General features: G+C 41.8%; 1 protein-coding gene across 2 annotated transcripts in view; it reads right to left on the bottom strand.

Moving 5' to 3' along the window:
* DACH2 (dachshund family transcription factor 2) overlaps window positions 1-21,990 on the bottom strand; it is a 321,981-nt gene that overhangs the window by 66,030 nt on the left and 233,961 nt on the right. For both annotated transcript variants that reach the window (XM_034424032.3, XM_034424031.3), the window contains one exon: window positions 1,888-2,043. In XM_034424032.3, coding sequence (XP_034279923.2) covers window positions 1,888-2,043 — 156 coding nt within the window. The remainder of the gene's footprint in view (window positions 1-1,887; window positions 2,044-21,990) is intronic.

The following is a 21,990-nucleotide window of genomic DNA, read 5'->3' as shown; positions in this document are numbered from 1 at the left end:
GAGTTTTAGTGCTTCCAGACACCATCTGTCTGAACGGGGCTGCTCATCTCTTTACAATCCGATTGACATGCAAACAACATGCAAATGACAAACAGAATGTAACAAGCCTTCATTGTTTTAAGGGACAATATCTCAAAAGGTTTTTGCAAAGGGGGTGAGGGGAGGAGGAAAGGAAAGAGAAGAAAAATGCATCTGCTTCTGCAGATCGGGCAGAATTATTTCTTATTCAATAAACACTCCGAACACCACGCGGAAGACAACAACAACAACAACAGCAACAAAATTGTTAAGGATATTGTCCATTGTTGTTGTGTTACCAACCAGCAGAGTGTAGAGCACAGAGAAACGTTGCTGAGAGCAATGAATAAGAGATGTGCAAACTGGTTTATCAAAAGTTTACTTTATAGTGAAAAAACTATCTCATCGTCTTTAAATCAATCCAAGTCTTTGCCAGTTAAATCAGTCCAGTGATACAAAAACTCTTCTTACCACACAAACAGTAGTTGGTTAGAATAACAAGTTCACTCTGGTTCACAAACCACAATGGTAGCAGATCCATCCAACGATGATAGCACAATGATAGCAACTCCACACACAATGGTAGCTTATCATCAACTGAATACTTTACAGTACCTTTCTTAAATACGTTTACAACCAGTGATTATCTAATTACAGCATGACTCAGCATTACAATGAATCAGCAGTAAAACTTTAAAGTCACACAATACATATTCATATTAAAGTCACAGAACACATATATTGCCTGGACAACTTGTTAGGCTCAAACCATATCCTAACAAAAATGATATACAGCAGGTTGGGCAGTATTGCAGGCTAACTCTGCCGACAGCCAGGAGTTTGATCCTGGCCAGCTCAAGGTTGACTCAGCCTTCCATCCTTCTGGGTGGAAGAAGCTCCATCCTGGAGCATCCACAACTTATGAAGGCAAGCCATTCTACTGGTTGATTGTTCTCACTGACAGGAAATTTCTCCTTAATTCTAAGTTGGATCTCTCTTTGATAAGTTCCCACTAGCATATTGCACACACAAAAATACCATGCCTAAATTCCAAATGTAAATGCAGGGGGAGAAGAGAGAGGATGGAAGAAGAAGATTGAAAAATGGGATTGAAATGTTCTGGCATTTAATGACCTCATTGTCCCACAGAGATTATGACATCACTGGAGAACTCCCCGTCGAATGCCAACATCTCAACGGTGCCATTAACACAACATGCTTAACTGGTTCCTGAATTAACCAATTTGTTGGATTAGCACAATACATTAACCACCAAATAGTTCTGAAATAACCAAATGGGTTACATTAACAAAGCATGGTAAGGAACCCGCTTCCCCAAAGTTTAACATGAATCAGTGTTAACCAGGATAAAGACAGCTACTAAGAAGTTACTCAAAAGATGCTTCAGGCAATCTCAGTAAATCCTGAGGTAAGCAGATGTGAGTCACACTCCCCAAACCAGGTGCTAAAAAAAAACTTAAGACTTTGAGTCCTTTCCTTGCACTGCCTGAGGATAATTGAAAGAAAAAAAGGATTATGTTTAGAAAGCTTAGATGGAGCTTGGCCATCTCATATTTCCAAATATACCATCTTCATTAAAATTCATCAGGCCCTCTAGTCTAGAAGCCACCAATTTACCAATTCACACTTCCACAAGAAAAGCATGGAAAGAAAACATACGTAAGAGCCTTGGTGGCGCAGCGGACTAAAGTGCTGGCAGACAATTCCATCCGTCCCTCTTCCTATTCTTGGCAGTGAAATAAGAAATGGCAGCGAAAGAGGGTGTCTCCCTCCGCTTGACGACAGGGCCGGTCCCGGGACATTTCTGAACCCGCCAAGATGCTGGAATGTTTGTGTTTGCATACGTACTGTTTGTGAGCAGATGGTTCTGCTGCAGAGGACTAAGCGGGTGAGCGCTCCCCAAATTGGCTTGCCCTGACAGTGCCGCGTGGCTAATCCCGTGATGAGATCCTGTCGGGATCGGCGACTGAAGCTTCTCTTTATCCCACGAGGATTCACTTCCACCTATAAAAAAAAAAGCACACAGAACATTGACTGTTCCCTTCTTTTAAAGATAGGTTGTCGAACTTGCCAGAACTTACACCTCTAAATAGAAACAATCCCCGGCTCCATTTGTTGAGAAAGGTATAGTTTATTAGAGATTAAGTGTATTGCAGTATTGCAAAGCCAGAACTGAGAATCGCGCGCCCAAATCCCTAAGTTCAACTTTTCCTTCCCTTTAGCTGTCTCTCATTGCCCACCCTCGTGTAACCACAGAAAACCACTTGAAGAGACTAGAAGCATTTGAAATGTGGATTTACAGACAGCTGTTATTTATGAGCTGGGTTAATAAAATCACAAATGAGGAGGTGATAAGCTGCCTGGGAAAGCCAAGGGAAATCATCAAAGACATTAAAAAACGAAAGTTAGAATATTTTGGACATGTGATGCGACACTCAAAAAAATACGGCATCCTTCACTTAATCCTCCAGGGAAAGATTGAAGGCAAATGAGGTCCAGGCAGAAGAAGAACATCATGGCTTCAAAACCTAAGGGACCGGTTTGGACAAAACTCAGCAGCACTTTTTCATGCAGCTGTTGACAAAAATAGGATGGCCAACATGATCGCCAGTGTCCAATGACGGATATGGAAGAAGAAGAAGGAGAAGGAGGGGAAGGGGGGAAGAAGAAGAAGAAGAAGAAGAAGAAGAAGAAGAAGAAGAAGAAGAAGAAGAAGGAGAAGGAGAAGGAGAAGGAGAAGGAGAAGGAGAAGGAGAAGGAGGGAGAAGGAGAAGGAGAAGACGAAGAAGAAGGAGAAGGAGAAGGAGAAGGAGGAGAAGAAGAAGAAGAAGAAGAAGAAGAAGAAGAAGAAGAAGAAGAAGAAGAAGAAGAAGAAGAAGAAGAAGAAGAAGAAGAAGAAGAAGTAGTAGTAGTAGTAGTAGTAGTAGTAGTAGTAGTAGTAGTAGTCCAGTCACCATGGGTCCAGCCAAAGGAACAATCTGGATCTAAACAGCCCCAGTACATACCTATCAGGAGCCCTGGCTTGCAGTACCTTTCAAGTGTAATTAATTTGCAAACCTCCTAATTGACTGAAAAGAGCCCACTGTGTTGTTTACAGCACGGGGATTTAACAAAATCTGCAAATCTCAGAGCAGGGAAGGATACCCACCAACCGGGGCACGTTTATTTCTCAACAGAAAACCACGAAAATCAGTAAGTGCATGGGTGCTGTTGATATAAAAGCATTTTCTATACATTCGACAATTCAGTTTTTGTTAGTAAATTTTCAACAATCCAGGCAGAGTGTCTAGATTTTTGGGGGGCGGGGGTAGGAGGGTGAGCGGCAGATAAAATGTAGAGACTAACAGATCTGAGTCATCTTCTATCACACAACGCTTTCCATTGTGAGGCCTCTGTTGCATCACAAGTTGCAATCAGTCATGGTTGAACTGTATTTTACTGAACTAAGCTACCCCGGGCTCAGGGGTGAAATCCAGCAGGTTCTGGAGAACCGGTAGCAGAAATTTTGAGTAGTTCAGAGAACTGGTAGCGGAAATTTTGAGTAGTTCAGCGAACTGGCAAATACCACCTCTGGCTGGCCCCAGGAGTGGGGAGGGAATGGGGATTTTGCAGTATCTTTCCCCTGGAGTGGGGTGGGAATGGAGATTTTGCAGTATCTTTACCCTGCCACGCCCACCAAGCCATGCCCACAGAACTGGTAGTACAAAAAATTGAATTTCACCACTGCCCGGGCTGGGCTCCCAGAACAGACTAAACCCTGAATCATGGTTTATATATCACCAATGAATGGTTCTGCAGTGTACATTTAGCCAAAGAAAAATAAATCTTATTATCATTTGATGTAACATGTGAACTCCGCCAATATTGATAAATAATCTCTATTTAAGGCAAATATATATATAATCCTTATTGACATTCTGATGTTGGCCTATGATCTTTATAAAGATTGATTTGATTTACAGACTATCCAGGAAGAACATTCACTCTCTCCCTTCAATCTGGTCAACTCTTCACAAGACTCTTCTCTCGATGTAAAAATAGACACGAACCAAACATCGCTTCATCTTAACCAGGGGTGGGTTCTACTTACTTTTACTACCAGTTCGCAACGGGATCGTGCGCGCACAAAGTGCAGATTGCCAATGATGACATCTGGGGCAGTGGGCGGGGCCTCCCACCGGTTTTACTACCAGTTCTTGCAAACCGGTCTGAACCGGGGGTGTGAGAGATAAGTTCTCTCAGGATTAGCTGTAACTATTGATTGGTTATCAGCTTGTAAGTTTGGACTGGCCAATCATGCCACAGTATTTGATTTCAAGTCTTTCCTGGGCTTTTTCCAATGGACATTCTTGAAGTATAAGGGAGGGCTTTTCCAGCCCAAAGAGAGACACAGAGACAGGCTCACACAGACAAGGAGAGAGACAGAGACTTGCATGCGCCACAGAGCCTCCAGGGCTGAAGTCACTTCAATGGAGCAAAAGAGCTGAGTCATTGCCTTGCTCCCGAGGAAGCAGACAAAGGACCGAGAACTCCCTATGCTGAGGGAAGCCTCCATGAAGAGCTGATGGACTTCGCTAAGAGGAGAGCTTTTGGCTGTTGGTGTTTTCTTTTATGTGTTTTTATTAAAACAAATAGTTTCTCAAGACTCCTCTCTCGACTTGCATGCTTTAGTGCGTTTGTGTGCGTAATTGGATCACAGTCTATTGTGCACAGAACCTCCTTCATAGGGGGCAACCCACTACTGATCTTAACTACACTCTAAACCAGCATTTCTCAACCTGGACAACTTTAGCTTGGCGTAGCATCAGGGTTGGGATTCAGCCGGTTCGGGCGAATGAGATGCTAATTTTATATCTGGTTTGCTGAACCGGTAGTTGCAAGGACTGGCTGCCCCCCGCCCCCTCTCCCCCGGCCATGGTGCAGTAGGCTGAGTAGGCCACTCCCACCCAGCAACCGGGCAGAGAACCCCTTGCTAAAATTTCTGAATCCCACCCCTGCATAGCATAGCTGGCTAGGATATTCTGGGAGTTGAAGTCCAAGCATCTTCATGTTGTCAAGATTGAGAAATATTGGTTTAAACCCTATGTCGATTTCTCCCCCCTATACATACAAATCAAATCACTTTTAGGAGATTTCTGCACTAAGAAGTGAATTTCTCCCTTCCCAGCCCTTCTACTCAATAAAATGATTCCATTAGTTTGGGAACTAATAAAAGGAAGGTATGGTTGGCAAAGCACAGCTGGCTAGGGAATTCTGGGAACTGAAGTCCATGCATCTTCAAATTGCCAAGGTTGAGATGTACTGGTTTAACCCCAATCCCATTTTTTTTTTGGCATATAAATCAAATCACTCTTACGAGATTTTTACTCTAATGTCTTTCTCTCTTTTTGCTCCTTCCACTATTTTGCGAAGTGGTAAAAGGAAGGTATGGTTGAGAGAGTCTGTCTGGATTATTGGCAATGCCAGGAATTCATTAACTAGATTTCCAATTAGAATCCATAATATTTCATTGACACGTAAGAGACAGTGGCAGGGGGGGGGGAAATGTATCTTAATTGAAGATAACAGCAGAGAAGCATTCTACATTCTTTATGATGAACACTTGGCTAATAAATGTGATTCATGTTATCAAACAGTAAAATCCGAAAGATCAATGACGGAGCCAAAAAAGGGAAAAGCTCCATCATTTTTATGCTCACAGCCGAGCGATGAATTATCTTTACTAGTGCAAATGTGTAATTTGCAAAAACGATGAGCTTTGCATAGGCAAAGAAAGATGCGATTATGCCAAGTTAAATTATATCATATGTTCTAATATAATGTGGCGTAATTACAGCGGAGTTCAATGGTACGGCTGTATTCGTGTCAGCCGGGCCATCGTAAATTCCACACATTTTACAAGGATGACCTCAAATCCATATTGACTGAAAGGGGGTGCAATTCAGACCTTGTCTCTAGATGTATCTTCTAGAAATGACAGCGTTCCAGAATGTAGAGCCGTAACAGGTCACCACGTACCAAGCAGCTCTGAAAAAGTAGACGTTAATTTGCTTGGAAACTCGGGTTCTTTAACTGGTTTAATTCCCACCTGTGTTTCCACATTTGGGTGGATGGGAGGCTAACCTTCTCTCATTTCAATACAAAATACTCCCCAAATAAGAAAGATATCCTAGGACAATGATGGCTAACCTTTTTGCCATTGCATGCCAGGAGGGGGGGCAGGGGGGGATCGCGCACGCACATGCCCGCATCCATAATTCTATGTGCCCTACCCCTGCGCATGATCCCCCCCCCTGCTCACCCTGCTCCTGGCACGCGATGGCCCAGAAGGCCCATTTTTCTCTCTTATCTAGCTCCAGAGCCTTTCTAGCAATCTGGAGAGGGTGAAAACAGCCTTCCCTACGGACGGAGAAGATACCACACCAACGGAAGTGGTACCTATTTCTCTACTTGCATATAACATGCTCTTTCAAACTGCTAGTGAGTAGAAGCTGAGGCGAGTGATGGGAGCTCACCCTGCCACCAGTGCTAGGACTCGAACTGCTGGGGCAAAGACTATCTCCAGCATCATGAAGCCACCAAGTCTCCGTTTGCAGAGTGAGAATAGGTACATAGGTCACATCATCTTTGCAAAGCAACATGGCACATTTATTGTCATTTGCTCGCTCTTGTGGACACTCGTGATTGTAAGAATAATTGCAGCCTCTGACAACCTTGTACCGGTACATTAGATCAGCGGTCACCAACTGGTGGTCCGTGAGAAAATTTTGGTGGTCTGCAGAAAAATTATTTTAGACTGTGCGGAAGCAGATAAATTGACCAAAAAATTAAAAGATAGAGATAAACATAAATATGTTTATCTTGGGAAAAATTCTATAGGTGGCTAGAGAAGAGGAAAATATAACCCAAATTAGAAGAGGAATTATAAGTACTGAGAAATTTATATTATACAAGTTAAGTGAGGTCGGATAGACCTAATTGTTTTATAAAGATATGTAAGATGTTCTGTCTTCTCCGGATTATAATATAGATACACAGTACCTAGTACAGAATACTAGGTTATTAAGGTACTGTTTATAGATATGCTAGTTTTGTTGGTTTTCGTTGTGTTGTCTTGTATGTTTTGTTTGTTATTTATATAATGTGTCATTCTCTTTTTATTTTTAATGGAAAATGTAAATAAAGATTATTAAAAAAAAAAAAAAGAATAATTGCAGCCTCTGACAACCTTGTACCGGTACATTAGATCAACGGTCATCAACTGGTGGTCCGTGAGAAAATTTTGGTGGTCTGCAGAAAAATTATTTGCATTTTTTATATTGCACTAAATCAGGGGTCCTCAAAGTACGGCCCCTGGGCCGGATACATACAATGAAGGTTTGTGTTGCTGCAGAGAGTCTCCCCCTTCAGGGTCTTTTTGTATGGGTCAGAGGGGGACAGAAATTCCGACTCGGGGTCTGCTTTAGCCTCCTGGTGCAGGACTTTGGGCGAAGGCTGGAGGGAAGTGCCGCTGGTGGCGAAGAGCCAGAGGACCTTGTTCCAGTGGGACTGCATCATGGCCTGGAACTGGCTGACCATCTCAGCCCACTGAGCTTCCAGGCGCTGGCTCCTAGCCTTGCACTCCCACAGGTCTTCCCTCTGCTTGGAAAGTCCTCAGTGAGGTGCTTCTGCTGAGCCTCCTTCTCAGTCAGATCCAATTTGAACTGAGCCAGGTGTTTTGCCAATTCTTTCTCGTGGTGGCTGCTTAGCTCCAACAACTGCTTCCTGTTGGGGCCCTAAGAAGCCTGGGTAGGCAGGCGAGGAGTGGCAAGTAGAGGCTGGCAAGGCGCCCCTCAACGTGAGTGACATCGAGTTGGCCATGCCCACCTAGTCACATACATAACCATCTTGCCACGCCCACCCAGCCGGTCATTAGGCAGATCATATTAGTGGTGCCTGAGGTCCGAAAAGTTGGGGACCCCTGCATTAACTGTTCTTTTCTTCTACATGTAAGGCTACTTTGCATCCCCATTAACTCTTGAGAATTCAGAGTGAGAATGCAATAAGTCACTTGGTGTTACATATTTACTGGCTTCACCAGAGAGATGACAAGAAGCTTCAGCGAGTAAAACACTTTCCACCTAGTCATTAATTCTGGTTTCCCCCCAAAAATGGGGTCACGGTTATTTGAGACCAACATTTTGTTTTGTAATTATATCCTGCTTCCTGAACGTTTTTCTCCCTACCTAAAAAAATGTTAGCTAGATGCTGCACACACAGTCGACCCCAAAGAGGGTGTGTTATCGCTTTCCTACATGAGTAGATACCGTATTTTTCGGAGTATAAGATGCACTTTAGTTTTTGGGGAGGAAAATAGGGGGAAAAAAATTCTGCCTCGGCTTATCAGGTATATTCATCTGGCTACCATCCTTAGCCTGGTTAGCTTCAGCACATTAGTTCGCTGGTTGTGAGCATGCACGGAGGCAGCGATCAGCAGTGATGTGCTTTGGCGATCCCCGCAGCCTTGAACGGCTCAAAAATGGAGCGTTTGGAGGCTGAAAACGCGACATGCAGAGCCCAAAAACACAAGCCATTGTCTGTGGCAATCTCTGCAGCCAGGAAGAAGACACGCGGAGGCCGACAGATGGGCGGGGCTACATTCAGAGAATAAGACGCACCCAAATTTTCAGCCTCTTTTAGTGGGGGGGGGGGAGTGCATCTTATACTCCAAAAAATACGGTAAATAGAAAAATGCATTCCATTTTGTGGAATGGGACAATTTTTTCTTTCTCTCTCTTCCGCTGAAGTTGGCCATGTCAGAAGCAACTGGGAGGGCTCAAGAGATTCATCCACGTTGCAATTTTATTAATATTATTTTTTTTCTCGGTTATGAAAACTTTTCTTGGGTGGGCAAAGAGCATAAATATTCCTCCCTGCTCACATATTACAAGGCCTTTGGGCAAGAGATATAACGGAAAGAGAAAAGCCTATATTCAAGCATAATGTCCAAACAAATTATTTACACTTAGATATTTTCCTCCCATCTTTTTTATCTTAGGCAGCAAATATTTTATACAAATGGCAGGATGACAGCTGGAATTCAAAAGAGGAGGCTGAAACGTTAACCATTTCAGATAGGTAGTTGATATCCCTTTGCTGGCTGAAAATAAAGAAGTCTTAGAATGAAATTAAAAATAAAAATAAGCTCGTATTAAATATGAGTGCTAAACAGGGGTGAAATCCAGCAGGTTCTGGAGAACCGGTAGCGGAAATTTTGAGTAGTTTGGAGAACCGGCAAATACCACCTCTGGCTGGCCCCAGAGAGGGGTGGGAATGGGGATTTTGCAATATCCTTCCCCCAGGAGTGGGGAGGGAATGGGGATTTTGCAGAATCTTTCCCCTGGAGTGGGGTGGGAATTGAGATTTTGCAGTATCCTTCCCACAGGAGTGGGGAGGGAATGGGGATTTTGCAGTATCTTTCCCCTGAAGTGGAGTGGGAATGGAGATTTTGCAGTATCCTTCCCCTGGAGTGGGGTGGGAATGGAGATTTTGCAGTATCCTTCCCCTGGAGTGGGGTGGGAATGAAGATTTTGTAGTAACCTTCCCCTGCAACGCCCACCAAGCCACACCATGCCCAAGCTACACCCACAGAACCGGTAGTAAAAAAAATTGAATTTCACCACTGGTGCTAAATATTAAGAAGACAAAGATAGTTTTAATCAGTATTAAATGGTGTTTTCCCTCTCTCTAGGTCTAAGTACAAAGAGAATATTGGCAAGCCAATCCCATCAAGGAAAGCCATAAAAAAGACACAAAGGCTAAGGACATTCCAATCAAACCAGATGATGCCTAGGCAGGGGGTTGGACTAGAAGACCTCCAAGGTCCCTTCCAACTGTGTTATTCTGTAAGAACAGAAAGTCAAAGGCAGTGGTCTTTACACCAATATTGTACAACTGTTGAAAGCCAGACACTGAGAATGAGGGGGGGGGGGGGATAGATGTCTTCAAATTTCAATTTTTGGAAATGCTAACTAAAAATATCATGGCCTGCAAGGATAACTAACCAATCTTAGATCAAATAAAAGCAGATCCTTCCACATAAGTGATGATCAACTCACATATGTTGGGGTTGACATACTAGAAAATGTGATCAGGATTGGCAAAGTTGGGGGAAACACACACACACACACAAAAAGATGACAAATGATTGGATTAAAGGTTGCTGGAATGTCCTTTAAGAGGTAGACGTCCGAGCTAGAAGGTAGGGTTAAATACACCATCAGTTTGGAATCATTGCATCCAACCCCCCTTGAATTCCATTGACTCTCATCTAGCGCCAATTTAGCTCTGACTGTTAGTTGGCCGGATTCTTGTGTATAGGGAACAACAATAAACTGTTTTGTGCTTCGAACTCTACAAATGCTCCTGGTTATTTGCTCCTGACAAGAGGTAATGGAAAATGGCCTGATCCTACAGTTGTGATTTTGAACAACAAGACTTAAATGTCCAAACACAGGTAACATTTTTGGGAACCTCCCTTTATATCTGACAACTAAATACGGAAAGGTGAGAGACTGAGCAGGATAATGGCCCAACATGCAGGACAATTTTGCCACATTCCCCTCCGTCTTAACGTCTACCGAAGGCTGAGAAGAAGCACAAATGTTTTAAACGGATCCATGACCAAGATAAACTTGGTGCTGAAACATTTTGCCTGTCAAGATGAATCAGTTTCCGTGGCTGGTAGGAGAAAGAGAGAGAGAGAGAGAGAGAACAAACAAACATGTTTTTAATCATAATTAACACCACTACAGGTCCGCATCATTTACTAAACAGTGGATGCAATGTGTAAATTAAGATGATGATCCATATCTGGATTCATTCCAGAGAATGTCTGCTTGATAGATGCTGAGAAAGGAAAATAAGGCACTGTGTTGTAGAGAGCAGAGACAGTGCCTGTTCTATTTCATAGAATCCTACAGCTGAAAGGATCCTTTGAGGCCATCCATACCATCCCCGTTCTGTGTCGGAATCTAAATCTAAGCCTCTCAGGTTCTTCTGTCTGAATACAACCAGTTAAATACAAACCATTAAATGCATCTAATATTCTAATCAAGGAACTATCAAGGGGAAAAAAACCACATCCTCATTAACTACTGTACACAGACAGCAAACCCTACACTCCCTTGTACTGATGATGTTGCCTAGTTGGGTAATGAGACGTCTGCAAGCAAACAACCAACCTTAAGAGTGCACCAAGGACTATGAACTCTGCAGGGGACATACCATGAGGTTCTGTCCACTTAAGGAGGCTATAAACCAGGGGTCTCCAACCTTGGCAACTTTGGGAGTTGAAGTCCACAAGTTTTAAAGTGGCCAAGGTTGGAGACCCCTGCTATAAACCACCTTTTATATAAGAGTATTATAAATGCACATGGTCTCCAGTGGGAAAAGGTGCATCTTATACTCTGAAAAATACGGTAACTTAATCTACAAATCCTGAATCCTCTATCAAGCCAAGACCCAGTTTAAACCAGCCAGTCCCTGGACATTAGCTTCTTAATTAATATGAGGAAAGAATTCCCTTTATAACAATTTATGACACAGTGTTTCCATTCTGTTTACTGAATTCTCAGAGTTAACGGGGATGCAAAATGGTTTTACAACATCTAATGCACAATGTTGTCAGAGGCTGCAATTATTCTTACAATCACGGGCATCCATCGAGAGGGCAAATGACAATAAATGTGCCATGTTGCTTTGCAGAGATGATATGATTTATACACCTGTCTAAGGGGGACGTGGTGGCTCAGTGGCTGAGCTTGTCAATCGAAAAGTCGGCAGTTCAGCGGTTCGAATCCCTAGTGCCGTGTGACGGGGTGAGCTCCCGTTCCTTGTCCCAGCTTCTGCCAACCTAGCAGTTCAAAAGCACATAAAAATGCAAGTAAAATAATAGGGACCACCTTTGGTGGGAAGGTAACAGCATTCCGTGCGCCTTTGGTGTTTAGTCATGCCGGCCACATGACCATGGAGACGTCTTCGGACAGTGCTGGCTCTTCGGCTTTGAAACAGAAATGAGCACCGCCCCCTAGAGTCAGGAACGACTAACACATATCAAATGCTACATTTGATTGGAAAACTTTTCCTCTGGCAGCTAGAGTGGAAGATAGCTGGTAGGACAGTAATTTTGTCAACTTTCTAAAGGCACTTTGTGGGTATCTCAGAAAAGGATTTCTTGCTAAAGGATTATGGGATCACCATCTAGATTTATCTCTTAAAACTGGCTCTTTCTATCTAAGGAAGGAAAGTCTGCAACGTGCAAATTTGTTTTAGTGTTTGGTGGGTATGAAAAATTTCAAAAACTACTTTTAAGTTCAATCAGTTGACATTGTTTTCTCCTTTGGTTTCAGATTCATTCTATCTATCTATTTATTTTTTTTTAAAAAAGGTGAGATGTCTCTAAATGAAATTCACACTGTCCACTACATCTATCTGCATCTGACATTTGATTTGTGGCTATACATTTCTGGGAGAGAAAAGAATTGAATTCTCTTGCTGAACATAATAATAACTTCAGTGTCCTTGCATGGAAAATTCTCAAAAGCTGGTGTATGCGTGTCATTTGTGTTATATGAAATATACAATGCTTTCCTTCTTTCCTTCCTCCCTCCCTCCCATCTTTCCCTTTCCTTCTTCAATTCCCTTCCCTTCCCTCCTTTTTAAAAATTCTGTATACATAATGTTGCTTTATTTTTATATTTCATACAGCCAGCAAATCTGAGATTAAATCTGAGCTTCTTCTCCGGTAACACTGTATTGCTAACTAGGGCATACAAAACCTTTGCCAGACCAATTCTCGAATACAGCTCTGGAATCCACACTGTATATCGGACATTAATACGATTGAGCTGGTCCAGAGATATTTCACGAGAAGAGTCCTCCACTCCTCTGCTCACAATAGAATCCCTTATGCCACCAGGCTTGAAATTTTGGGCTTGGACTATCTGGAACTGCGCCGCCTGCGGTCTGATCTAAGCACAGTACACAAAATTGTCTGCTACAGCGTCATACCTGTCAACGACTTCTTCAGCTTCAACCTCAATAATACATGGGCAAACAATCGATACAAACTCAAGGTAAACTGCTCCAAACTCGATTGCAGAAAATACGACTTCAGCAACAGAGTGGTCAATGCCTGGAATGTTCTACCCAACTCCGTTGTTACATCCTCATGCTCTCACAGCTTCAACCTCAAACTGTCTACCGTGGACCTCACCCCATTCCTAAGAGGACTGTAAAGGGGGCTTGCATAAGCGCACCAGCGTGCCTACCGTCCCTGCCCTACTGTCCCCATTTATCTGTATTTACTTCCTTCGTTCATGTCCATGTTCCAGGGGTGAAATACTCTCGGTTCAGATCGGATCGCCTGATCCGGTAGCAATGGTGGGTGGTGGTTCGGAGAACCGGTAGCAAAAATCCCTGCGCGCCCCCCCCCCATGCCCAGCTGAGTGGCACGATCATCAGAGGCTTTTTTTTTTTACTTTTAAAAGCATTTTTTCTACAACCTCTTTGGCTGAAAACTCATTTCTGAGTGGTGAATGCAAAAATAGAGGGCTGCATTTCAGAAGATATTATGACTTCTGCCATCTAGGAGGTCTAGGCGTAATCCTAGGGGTCTCCTTGTCTCCTTCTTAACAGCCCTTTCTCTGCCTGATAGCTCTGAGACCAAGAATACTTTTAAAATACGAAGACTGATTTGTTTTTAAGTTGCTGTACTGACATGATGTTTTTACTGCTGGAAGATGCCCAACTGTTTTAACAGCTGCTTTGCTTTTAGAGACATTGTAATTCTCATTTTATTACATTTGTTTTAACTTATTGGTGGCCTCGAGGTTGTTCAAAGGCAAACAAACTCCAGTATGTTTGCGAGGAGGCTCCTAAGACCTCATCGCATCACCAGATTCACATTCCACAAATTTCCAGGAGTTACATCAAGGAAGAACATTATGGCAGGAACCTTCATGTACAGGGAGAAGAAAACAGAGGGACATAATTGATGCCCTTCAGTTGTTTTGACCTACAACTCTCACCATCCCACGTCAATGGCCATGTTGGCTTAGGATAATGGAATTAATGCCTGTAATATCTGGAGGGTACCAAGATGGCTTTATCTTATTTAGGAACATTGATTCCTGGCAACTATGAACTCTGCTTCGCATGGCCTTTCCAGTTCTAAACTTCCAATGGATTTGGTCATTGTGAGCTAACTCTGCAGATACTCATAGTTAATTTGCTCCAGGTGGCACGTTGAGTACCAAACAGATTTTTCCTGTAAGGAATAATGTAGTGAGTCACAAGGCAGCTGATACCAACTTGCTCTAGCTGGTGCGACAAGTACTAAACAAATGATGAGTAGCGGGATAAAAATTTCGTGTCAAACTGCATTGATGTCACAGTACGACTGTTTGGATAGACATGGCAACAGGTCAGCCAATGGGGACTGTTTGGATAGACATGGCAACAGGTCAGCCAATGGGGACTGTTTGGATAGACATGGCAACAGGTCAGCCAATGGGATCTGCTTGGATAGACATGGCAACAGGTCAGCCAATGGGGACTGTTTGGATAGACATGGCAACAGGTCAGCCAATGGGGACTGTTTGGATAGACATGGTAACAGGTCAGCCAATGGGGACTGTTTGGATAGACATGGCAACAGGTCAGCCAATGGGGACTGTTTGGATAGACATGGCAACAGGTCAGCCAATGGGGACTGTTTGGATAGACATGGCAACAGGTCAGCCAATGGGGACTGTTTGGAAACTGAAACATAGTATTTGTTTGTATGGGGCGATAAATTTGGAGTCTGGGCGTGGCTTAGACTTGCTGAACTGTATATAAGAGTTGGCTTGGCCTCTGTAACTTTGGTGCTTCTGTACAATATGGACCCTCTGTATCTCTACTCTGTAATGCCTTGCTTCTATGAATATTGCTTCTGTGTTCCTGATATTGTATGCCGAATTTGTCTATCCAAACAGTTCCCATTGGCTGACCTGTTGCCATGTCTATCCAAACAGTCCCCATTGGTATTGTATATAAAGAAGTTTCTTATATAATTTGAATCCTGTTGAATTATCTGATTGTTGTGTGCTGCCACAAACTGTGACAATTGAGTACCGAATTCGACGAGTTTCAAAGCAGTTGAGTACCAAGGTATTACCATACATCTGTCCAAATTGGGAAGCAGAAAGGTCTGGCATGCAGATTTTCAGACGCCCATGTACAGTAGACCTCGACTTACAACAGTTTGTTTAGTGACCACTTGAAGTTACGACAGCATTGAAAAAAAAGAGCTGTTGTAAAAAAGTGACAGGATCATTTTTTCACACATACAAGGTCACATGATCAAAATTCAGACGCTGGGCAACTGACTCGTATTTATGATGGTTGCAGTGTCCCGGGGTCACATGATCCCCTTTTGCGACCTTCTGACAAGCAAAGTCAATGGGGAAACCAGATTCACTTAACAACCATGTTACTAACTTAAGAACTGCAGTGATTCACTTAACAACTCTGGTTAAGAAATGTCATAAAATGGGGCAAAAATTCACTTAACAAGACCAGGAACTTAGCAACAGGAATGTTGGGCTCCATTGTGGTCGTAACTCGAGGACTACCATTGTAGACAAGTCTAATACCAATTTGCTTCATCCATTTTCTCTACTCATCATGGGTGGGCTTATTAAGTATGGCTGGATCCTATCGAAAGCAATCTTAACCCAGAATACAGGTAGCCCTTGATTTACAACTGAGCCCAAGATTTCTGTTTGTTAAGTGAGACATTTGTGAAGTGAGCTTTGCTCCACTTTACGAAATTTCTTGACAAATTTGTTAACTGAACCACTGTAGTTGTTAAGTTAACAACATGATAGTTAAGTGATAGTTATGTCTTCTTCACTGGAGAAGAACCTAATGCTGGGAACGATTGAGGGCAAAAGAAGGGGACGAGAGAGAACGAGGTGGCTGGATGGAGTCACTGAAGCAGTCGGCGTGAGCTTCAATGGACTCCAGAGGATGGTAGAAGGCAGGAAGGCCTGGAGGAACGTTGTCCATGGGGTCACGATGGGTCGGACACAACTTTGCAAGTAATAACAAGTTAAGTGAATCTGGCTTCCCCGTAGCGTCATAAATTTGAGTCAATTGGCAAGCATTTGAGTTTTGATCATGTGACCACAAGGAGGCCATAATGGTTGCAAGTGTGAAAAATGATCGCAAGTTACTTTTTTGAGTGCTGTTGTAACTTTGAACTGTCACTAACAACAATAGTAATAGCACTTAAGACTTATATACCGCTTTATAGTGCTTTTACAGCCCTCTCTAAGCGGTTTACAGAGTCAGCCTCTTGCCCCCAACAATCTGGGCCCTCATTTTACCCATCTCAGAAGGATGGAAGGCTGAGTCAACCGTGAGCCTGGTGAGATTTGAACTGCCAAATCGCAGGCAGCTGGCAGTCAGTAGAAGTAGCCTGCAGTACTGCACTCTTACCACTATGCCACCGTGGCTCATAAGGGAACTGTTGTAAGTCGTCTTACTGTATCCCTGAATCTGGACACTGAGAAAAACAGCATCTCCTTCCTATCCTCTCAAGTATACTGTCACTCATCCAGAGCTATTCATAGCCTTGTCCTTCATAAAGTTGTCTAATCTCCTTTGAAAGATGTCCAGGTTGATGGCTATTTTAAGTCTTGTAGCGGTGAAAGATACATTTTAATGGTTACCCATAAAACGAAACCTAATTCAATAAAGGAAACTACGGGTAAAAGAACGACAACGATCAAACTTTTTCAACAAATGTCTGGAAAATAAAAATAAAGGATTGTGGGGAAGCTTTCAGAAATATGTGTGTTTGTGTGTGTATGTGTGTAAACAGGAAATAGTTCTTTTCAGAGACTGAAAGTTCAGTAGTTGGAATAATAAAATAAATCAGAGTATAAATCTGAATAGTAGATTCAGATTGATATAGCGGTGTCTTCTGGTTTTTGTTTTTTTTACAATCCTAAGTAAAAATACAGAAGATGAGAAGATTGCTCTTTTAAATGTTTGCTACAGAAAAATGGGACATTATTATTATTATTATTATTATTATTATTATTAATAATAATAATAATAATAATAATAATAATAATAATAATAATAATAATAAAATTTATATACCACCCTACTCCCGAAGGACTCAGGGCGGTGAACAGCCAAGAGATAAAATACACATAGTACAAAGGTTAAAAAACCATTTAAAAATACATTAAATACTTTGGCCCACAAACAAATTTAAAACACCCCAATTTATAAAACAAATTTAAAACAATTTAAAAGGGAGGTTAGGCCAGACCAGCCTGCTGGAATAAGAATGTTTTGAGGGGACGGCGGAAAGTGCACAAATCTGGGATCCTCCGTATCTCCGGGGGGAGCTCGTTCCAGGTGGCAGGTGCCCCACAGAGAAGGCTCTCCCCCTGGGGGCCGCCAGTCGACATTGTTTGGCCGACGGCACCCTGAGAAGCCCCTCTCTATGGGAGCGTACTGGACTGAATTTATACCACTTGATAAAGCCTTGGTAAGACCACACTTACCAAGTGTGTATTTGATGCAACTGAATATTGCATCAAATTTTGGTTGTCATGATATAAAGAAGATGTGGAGACTCTAGAAAGAGTGCAGAGAAGAGCAACGAAGATGATGAGGGGCCTGGAGGCTAAAACATATGAAGAACAGTTGCAGGAATTGGGTATGTCTAATTTAATGAAAAGAAGGACGAGGGGAGACATGATAGCAGTGTTCCAGAATCTCAGGGGTTGCCCCAAAGAAGAGGGAGTCAAGCTATTCCTCAAAGCACCTGAGGACAGGACAAGAAGCAACGGGTGGAAACTAATCAAGGAGTGAACCAATCTAGAACTAAGGAGAAATTTCTTGATAGTGGGAACAATGAATCAGTGGAACAAGTTGCCTCCAGAAGTTGTGGGTGCTCGCAATGCTGTGGGTTTTAAAGAAGAGATTGGACAACCATTTCTCTGAAATGATATAGGGTTTCCTGCTTGGAAAGGGGGTTGGACTAGAAGACCTCCAAGGTCCCTTCCAACTCTGTTATTCTGTATTCTGACTTTTCAGTGAATGATAACTGAAAACTAACAGCAACTTGTAGTTGTTTCCTACAATACATCTGATCATTTGAAGGACAAGATTTGAAGGACGACAAGACAGTTGGAAAAAAGAAGGGGTAAAGTTGACTAAAAGCCCATGAATTAGAACTGCAGAAAAAACAAATTACTACCAACCTGCCTTCCATTGAGGACCTGTATATTGCACAAGTCAAAAAGAGGACTGTGAAAATATCTACAGACCCCTTGTATCCTGGACATAAATCATTTCAACTTCTACCCTCAAACCGACGCTATAGAGCACTGCACACCAGAACACAAAGACAGTTTTTTCCTGAATGCCATCACTTTGCTAAACAGATAATTCCCTCAATACTGTCAAACTATTCACTAAGTCTGCATTACTATTATTATTAGTTTTCTCATCATTCCTATCACCCATCTCCTCCTACCTATGACTGTATGACTGTAACTTTGTTGCTTGTATCCTTATGATTTATATTGATATTGATTGTTTCCTAGTATGATAGGATTGCTTATTTGTACCTTATGACTATCATTAAGTGTTGTACCTTATGGTTCTTGACGAATGAATCTTCTCTTTTTATGTACACTGAGAACATACGCACCAAAGACAAATTCCTTGTGTGTCCAATCACACTTGGCCAATAAAGAATTCTATTCTATTCTATTCTATTCTATTCTATTCTATTCTATTCTATTCTATTCTATTCTATTCTATTCTATTCTACTCTACTCCTATTCTATTCTATTCTATTCTATTTTATTCTATTCTATTCTATTCTTCTCTACTCTACTCTACTCCTATTCTATTTATTCTATTCTATTCTATTCTATTCTATTCTATTCTATTCTATTCTATTCTATTCTATTCTACTCTACTCCTATTCTATTCTATTCTATTCTATTCTATTCTATTCTATTCTATTCTATTCTTCTCTACTCCTATTCTATTCTATTCTATTCTATTCTATTCTATTCTATTCTATTCTATTCTATTCTATTCTATTCTATTCTTCTCTACTCTACTCTACTCTACTCTACTCTACTCCTATTCTATTCTATTCTATTCTATTCTATTCTATTCTATTCTATTTTATTCTATTCTATTCTATGAAGAAATTTCTCCAAGAATCTAGTTGTCATTTAAAATGAAACAAACAAACAAACAAACAAACAAGCTATTAAAAAGACCCCTCACATTTGATGATTTGCTTTTTATATTCACATTAACAGGACGCAATATTGTACGTTCCAAGTAAGCCACAAAAATAACATATTAAAAATGGAGAAACTCCAGTGAAGGCCTTCTGCTGGTCTATTTCCAAAAAGTTATCAAGTGGCTCAGCAGATGTAATTACTGCTCGGCTCTGCCAAGCCTTTGAAGTATGCCCATTAATTCAGCAATTCCCAGTCTGTCCATCAGTCAGTCATACTTAAAAAATATGTCCATCACGACTTAGGTGTGGTAATCTGTTGATAATTGTATAATAAATAGATGAGGGGGTGTGGGACAAGCACCCAGATTTTCTCCAACTTTGTGAAAACTAATCCTAACTTTAAGTGAGAAAAATTAGGGCTGTGTTGGTCTGATTAACTTAAATGAACTATAACACTGCTAAAAACAAAATGTTTAATTTAGACCTTTTACTCAATGATTTACCTTGCTTAGTATCAGGAAAAGCAATCTGTAAGTTGTGGGGTATATGTGACTATCAAGATCCCCCCATTTTTTAATTTTTATTTTTGTCGACCTCCAAGGCCGCACTGCCAAAATTTGCATCGAAGAACCAATTTATATGGACATCTCTGCCACCTTTTGCTAGAAATAGACAAAACTAGTACGTTGAGCTTCGTACAAGTTTTATCACACATACAAATGCCTCCAGTTCCAAAGTGTGCAAAAAAAATGTAACAAACAAACTCTCTTCTCCATTCTGTTATCACATCACATCAGTATCAATTTGGACGTCACTACCCAACCTATATCACAAGATTATGGGAGGAAATGAAGAAAACAGTTTTATGAACAGTACTTTGAACCAGTGGTGAAATCCAATTTTTTTTACTATTGGTTCTGTGGGCGTGGCTTGGTGGGCATGGTGTGGCTTGGTGGACATGGCTTGGTGGGCGTGGCAGGCGAAGGATACTGCAAAATCTCCATTCCCACCCCACTCCAGGGGAAGGATACTGCAAAATCTCCATTCCCACCCCACTCTGGGGCCAGCCAGAGGTGGCATTTGCCGGTTCTCCTCAAAATTTCCGCTACCGGTTCTCCAGAACCTGTCAGAACCTGCTGAATAGCACCCCTGCTTTGAGCTCCTGGAGGACAGATGAGATATAACCCTAATCAACCTGTAAAGAAATCCATTATTTTATTGCAGTTATGGAAAATAATATACTTCTTAAGCATTTGTAAGCCACTCATGAACGATGAAACATGATTACGCAGGAAGCAACTTGCTCTTGCTCAATTCCTCTCTTTAGCATATGTGGCCAAAAACAAACTTGAAAATTTTCATATTACATTAATTACCGCAAATTCAGGATCTCAGCATGTTGTTCTCTTCACAAGCCAAGATAATAGACCCAGCCTTGTTAGCTCATGAACTTTATCTTTTTTGGAAAAAAGAAAGAACACATACAAGATTTGGGGGGCTTCACCATACACTAAGAAAGCCAACTCTGTTTTACGTAGTTCTTAAATCTAGTGTGAAAAGCAAGCTAGGAGGAAACAGGCTAACTGCATTAACACTCTGCCAATTCACAGCAAGTTAGGACTCGCCAAAAACCTAACTTACTACTCAGTGTGAATTTGGTTACTCTGAAGAACATCTGATGGTAGCTGAATGTAGTTGGGCCAGCATTTATTGTGTACATGTGCTAGAGAGACTATTCACTCCTGCACAGAGAAGAGGTGGGTTAAATAATACATACGCAGCCTTCAGCCTAATTTTATTTATTTATCGAATTTATATAACCACCCCAACTCATTGAAGGCTCAATCTGTTCTTGTCTGCTGCAAGGGGAAAGGAGTGGGTGGGAAGGAGGGGTATAAGCAAGAAAGGAAAGTAAAGAATTCAGAATGAGTAAGGTGAAGAATGAAGGATGTCAAGAAGAAACCAAATGTCCATTTTTGACCAGCCCACTGAAGCCAGGCCAGGATCTTGCTTGCACATAGATGTAGCTCTCAGCAGAAAGATATTCAACCCTCACGTAGAGAACGAGAGCCTAAAGAATATCGTTAACTCCAAGTGGGCTCCAAAGGTGTCCTTCCCAGAAGCAAAAATGGAGGCAGAAGATGGAAAGCAATCAATGTCTCTACTATGGGTGAAGGACATGCTTCAAGTCAAGAGAGGTGAAGGACATGCTTCAAATCAAGAGAGGTGTCCTTCAACCCAATGTTCTTCTGATAAAAGGCCTCCCAACTTACAAAAGATGGAAAGCAATCAATGTCTCTGATATGGGTGAAGGACATACTTCAAGTCAAGAGAGGTGTCTTCGAACCCAATGCTTTTCTGATAAAGGCCACCCAACCTACAGAAGATGGAAAGCAGTCAATGTCTCTGATATGGGTGAAGGACATACTTCAAGTCAAGAGAGGTGTCCTTCAACCCAATGCTTTTCTGATAAAGGCCACCCAACCTACAGAAGATGGAAAGCAATCAATGTCTCTGATATGGGTGAAGGACATGCTTCAAGTCAAGAGAGGGGTCGTTCAACCCAATGTTATTCTGATAAAAGGCCTCCCAACCTACAGAAGATGGAAAGCAATCAATGTCTCTGATATGGGTGAAGG

The sequence above is a fragment of the Pantherophis guttatus genome, chromosome 12 (genome assembly GCF_059756535.1).
Source record: "Pantherophis guttatus breed Tessera chromosome 12, ASM5975653v1, whole genome shotgun sequence".
Classification (NCBI taxonomy): Eukaryota; Metazoa; Chordata; class Lepidosauria; order Squamata; family Colubridae; genus Pantherophis; species Pantherophis guttatus.
The sequence above is the reverse complement of the archived record's forward strand: the minus strand, read 5'-3'. Positions and strand labels throughout refer to the sequence as shown.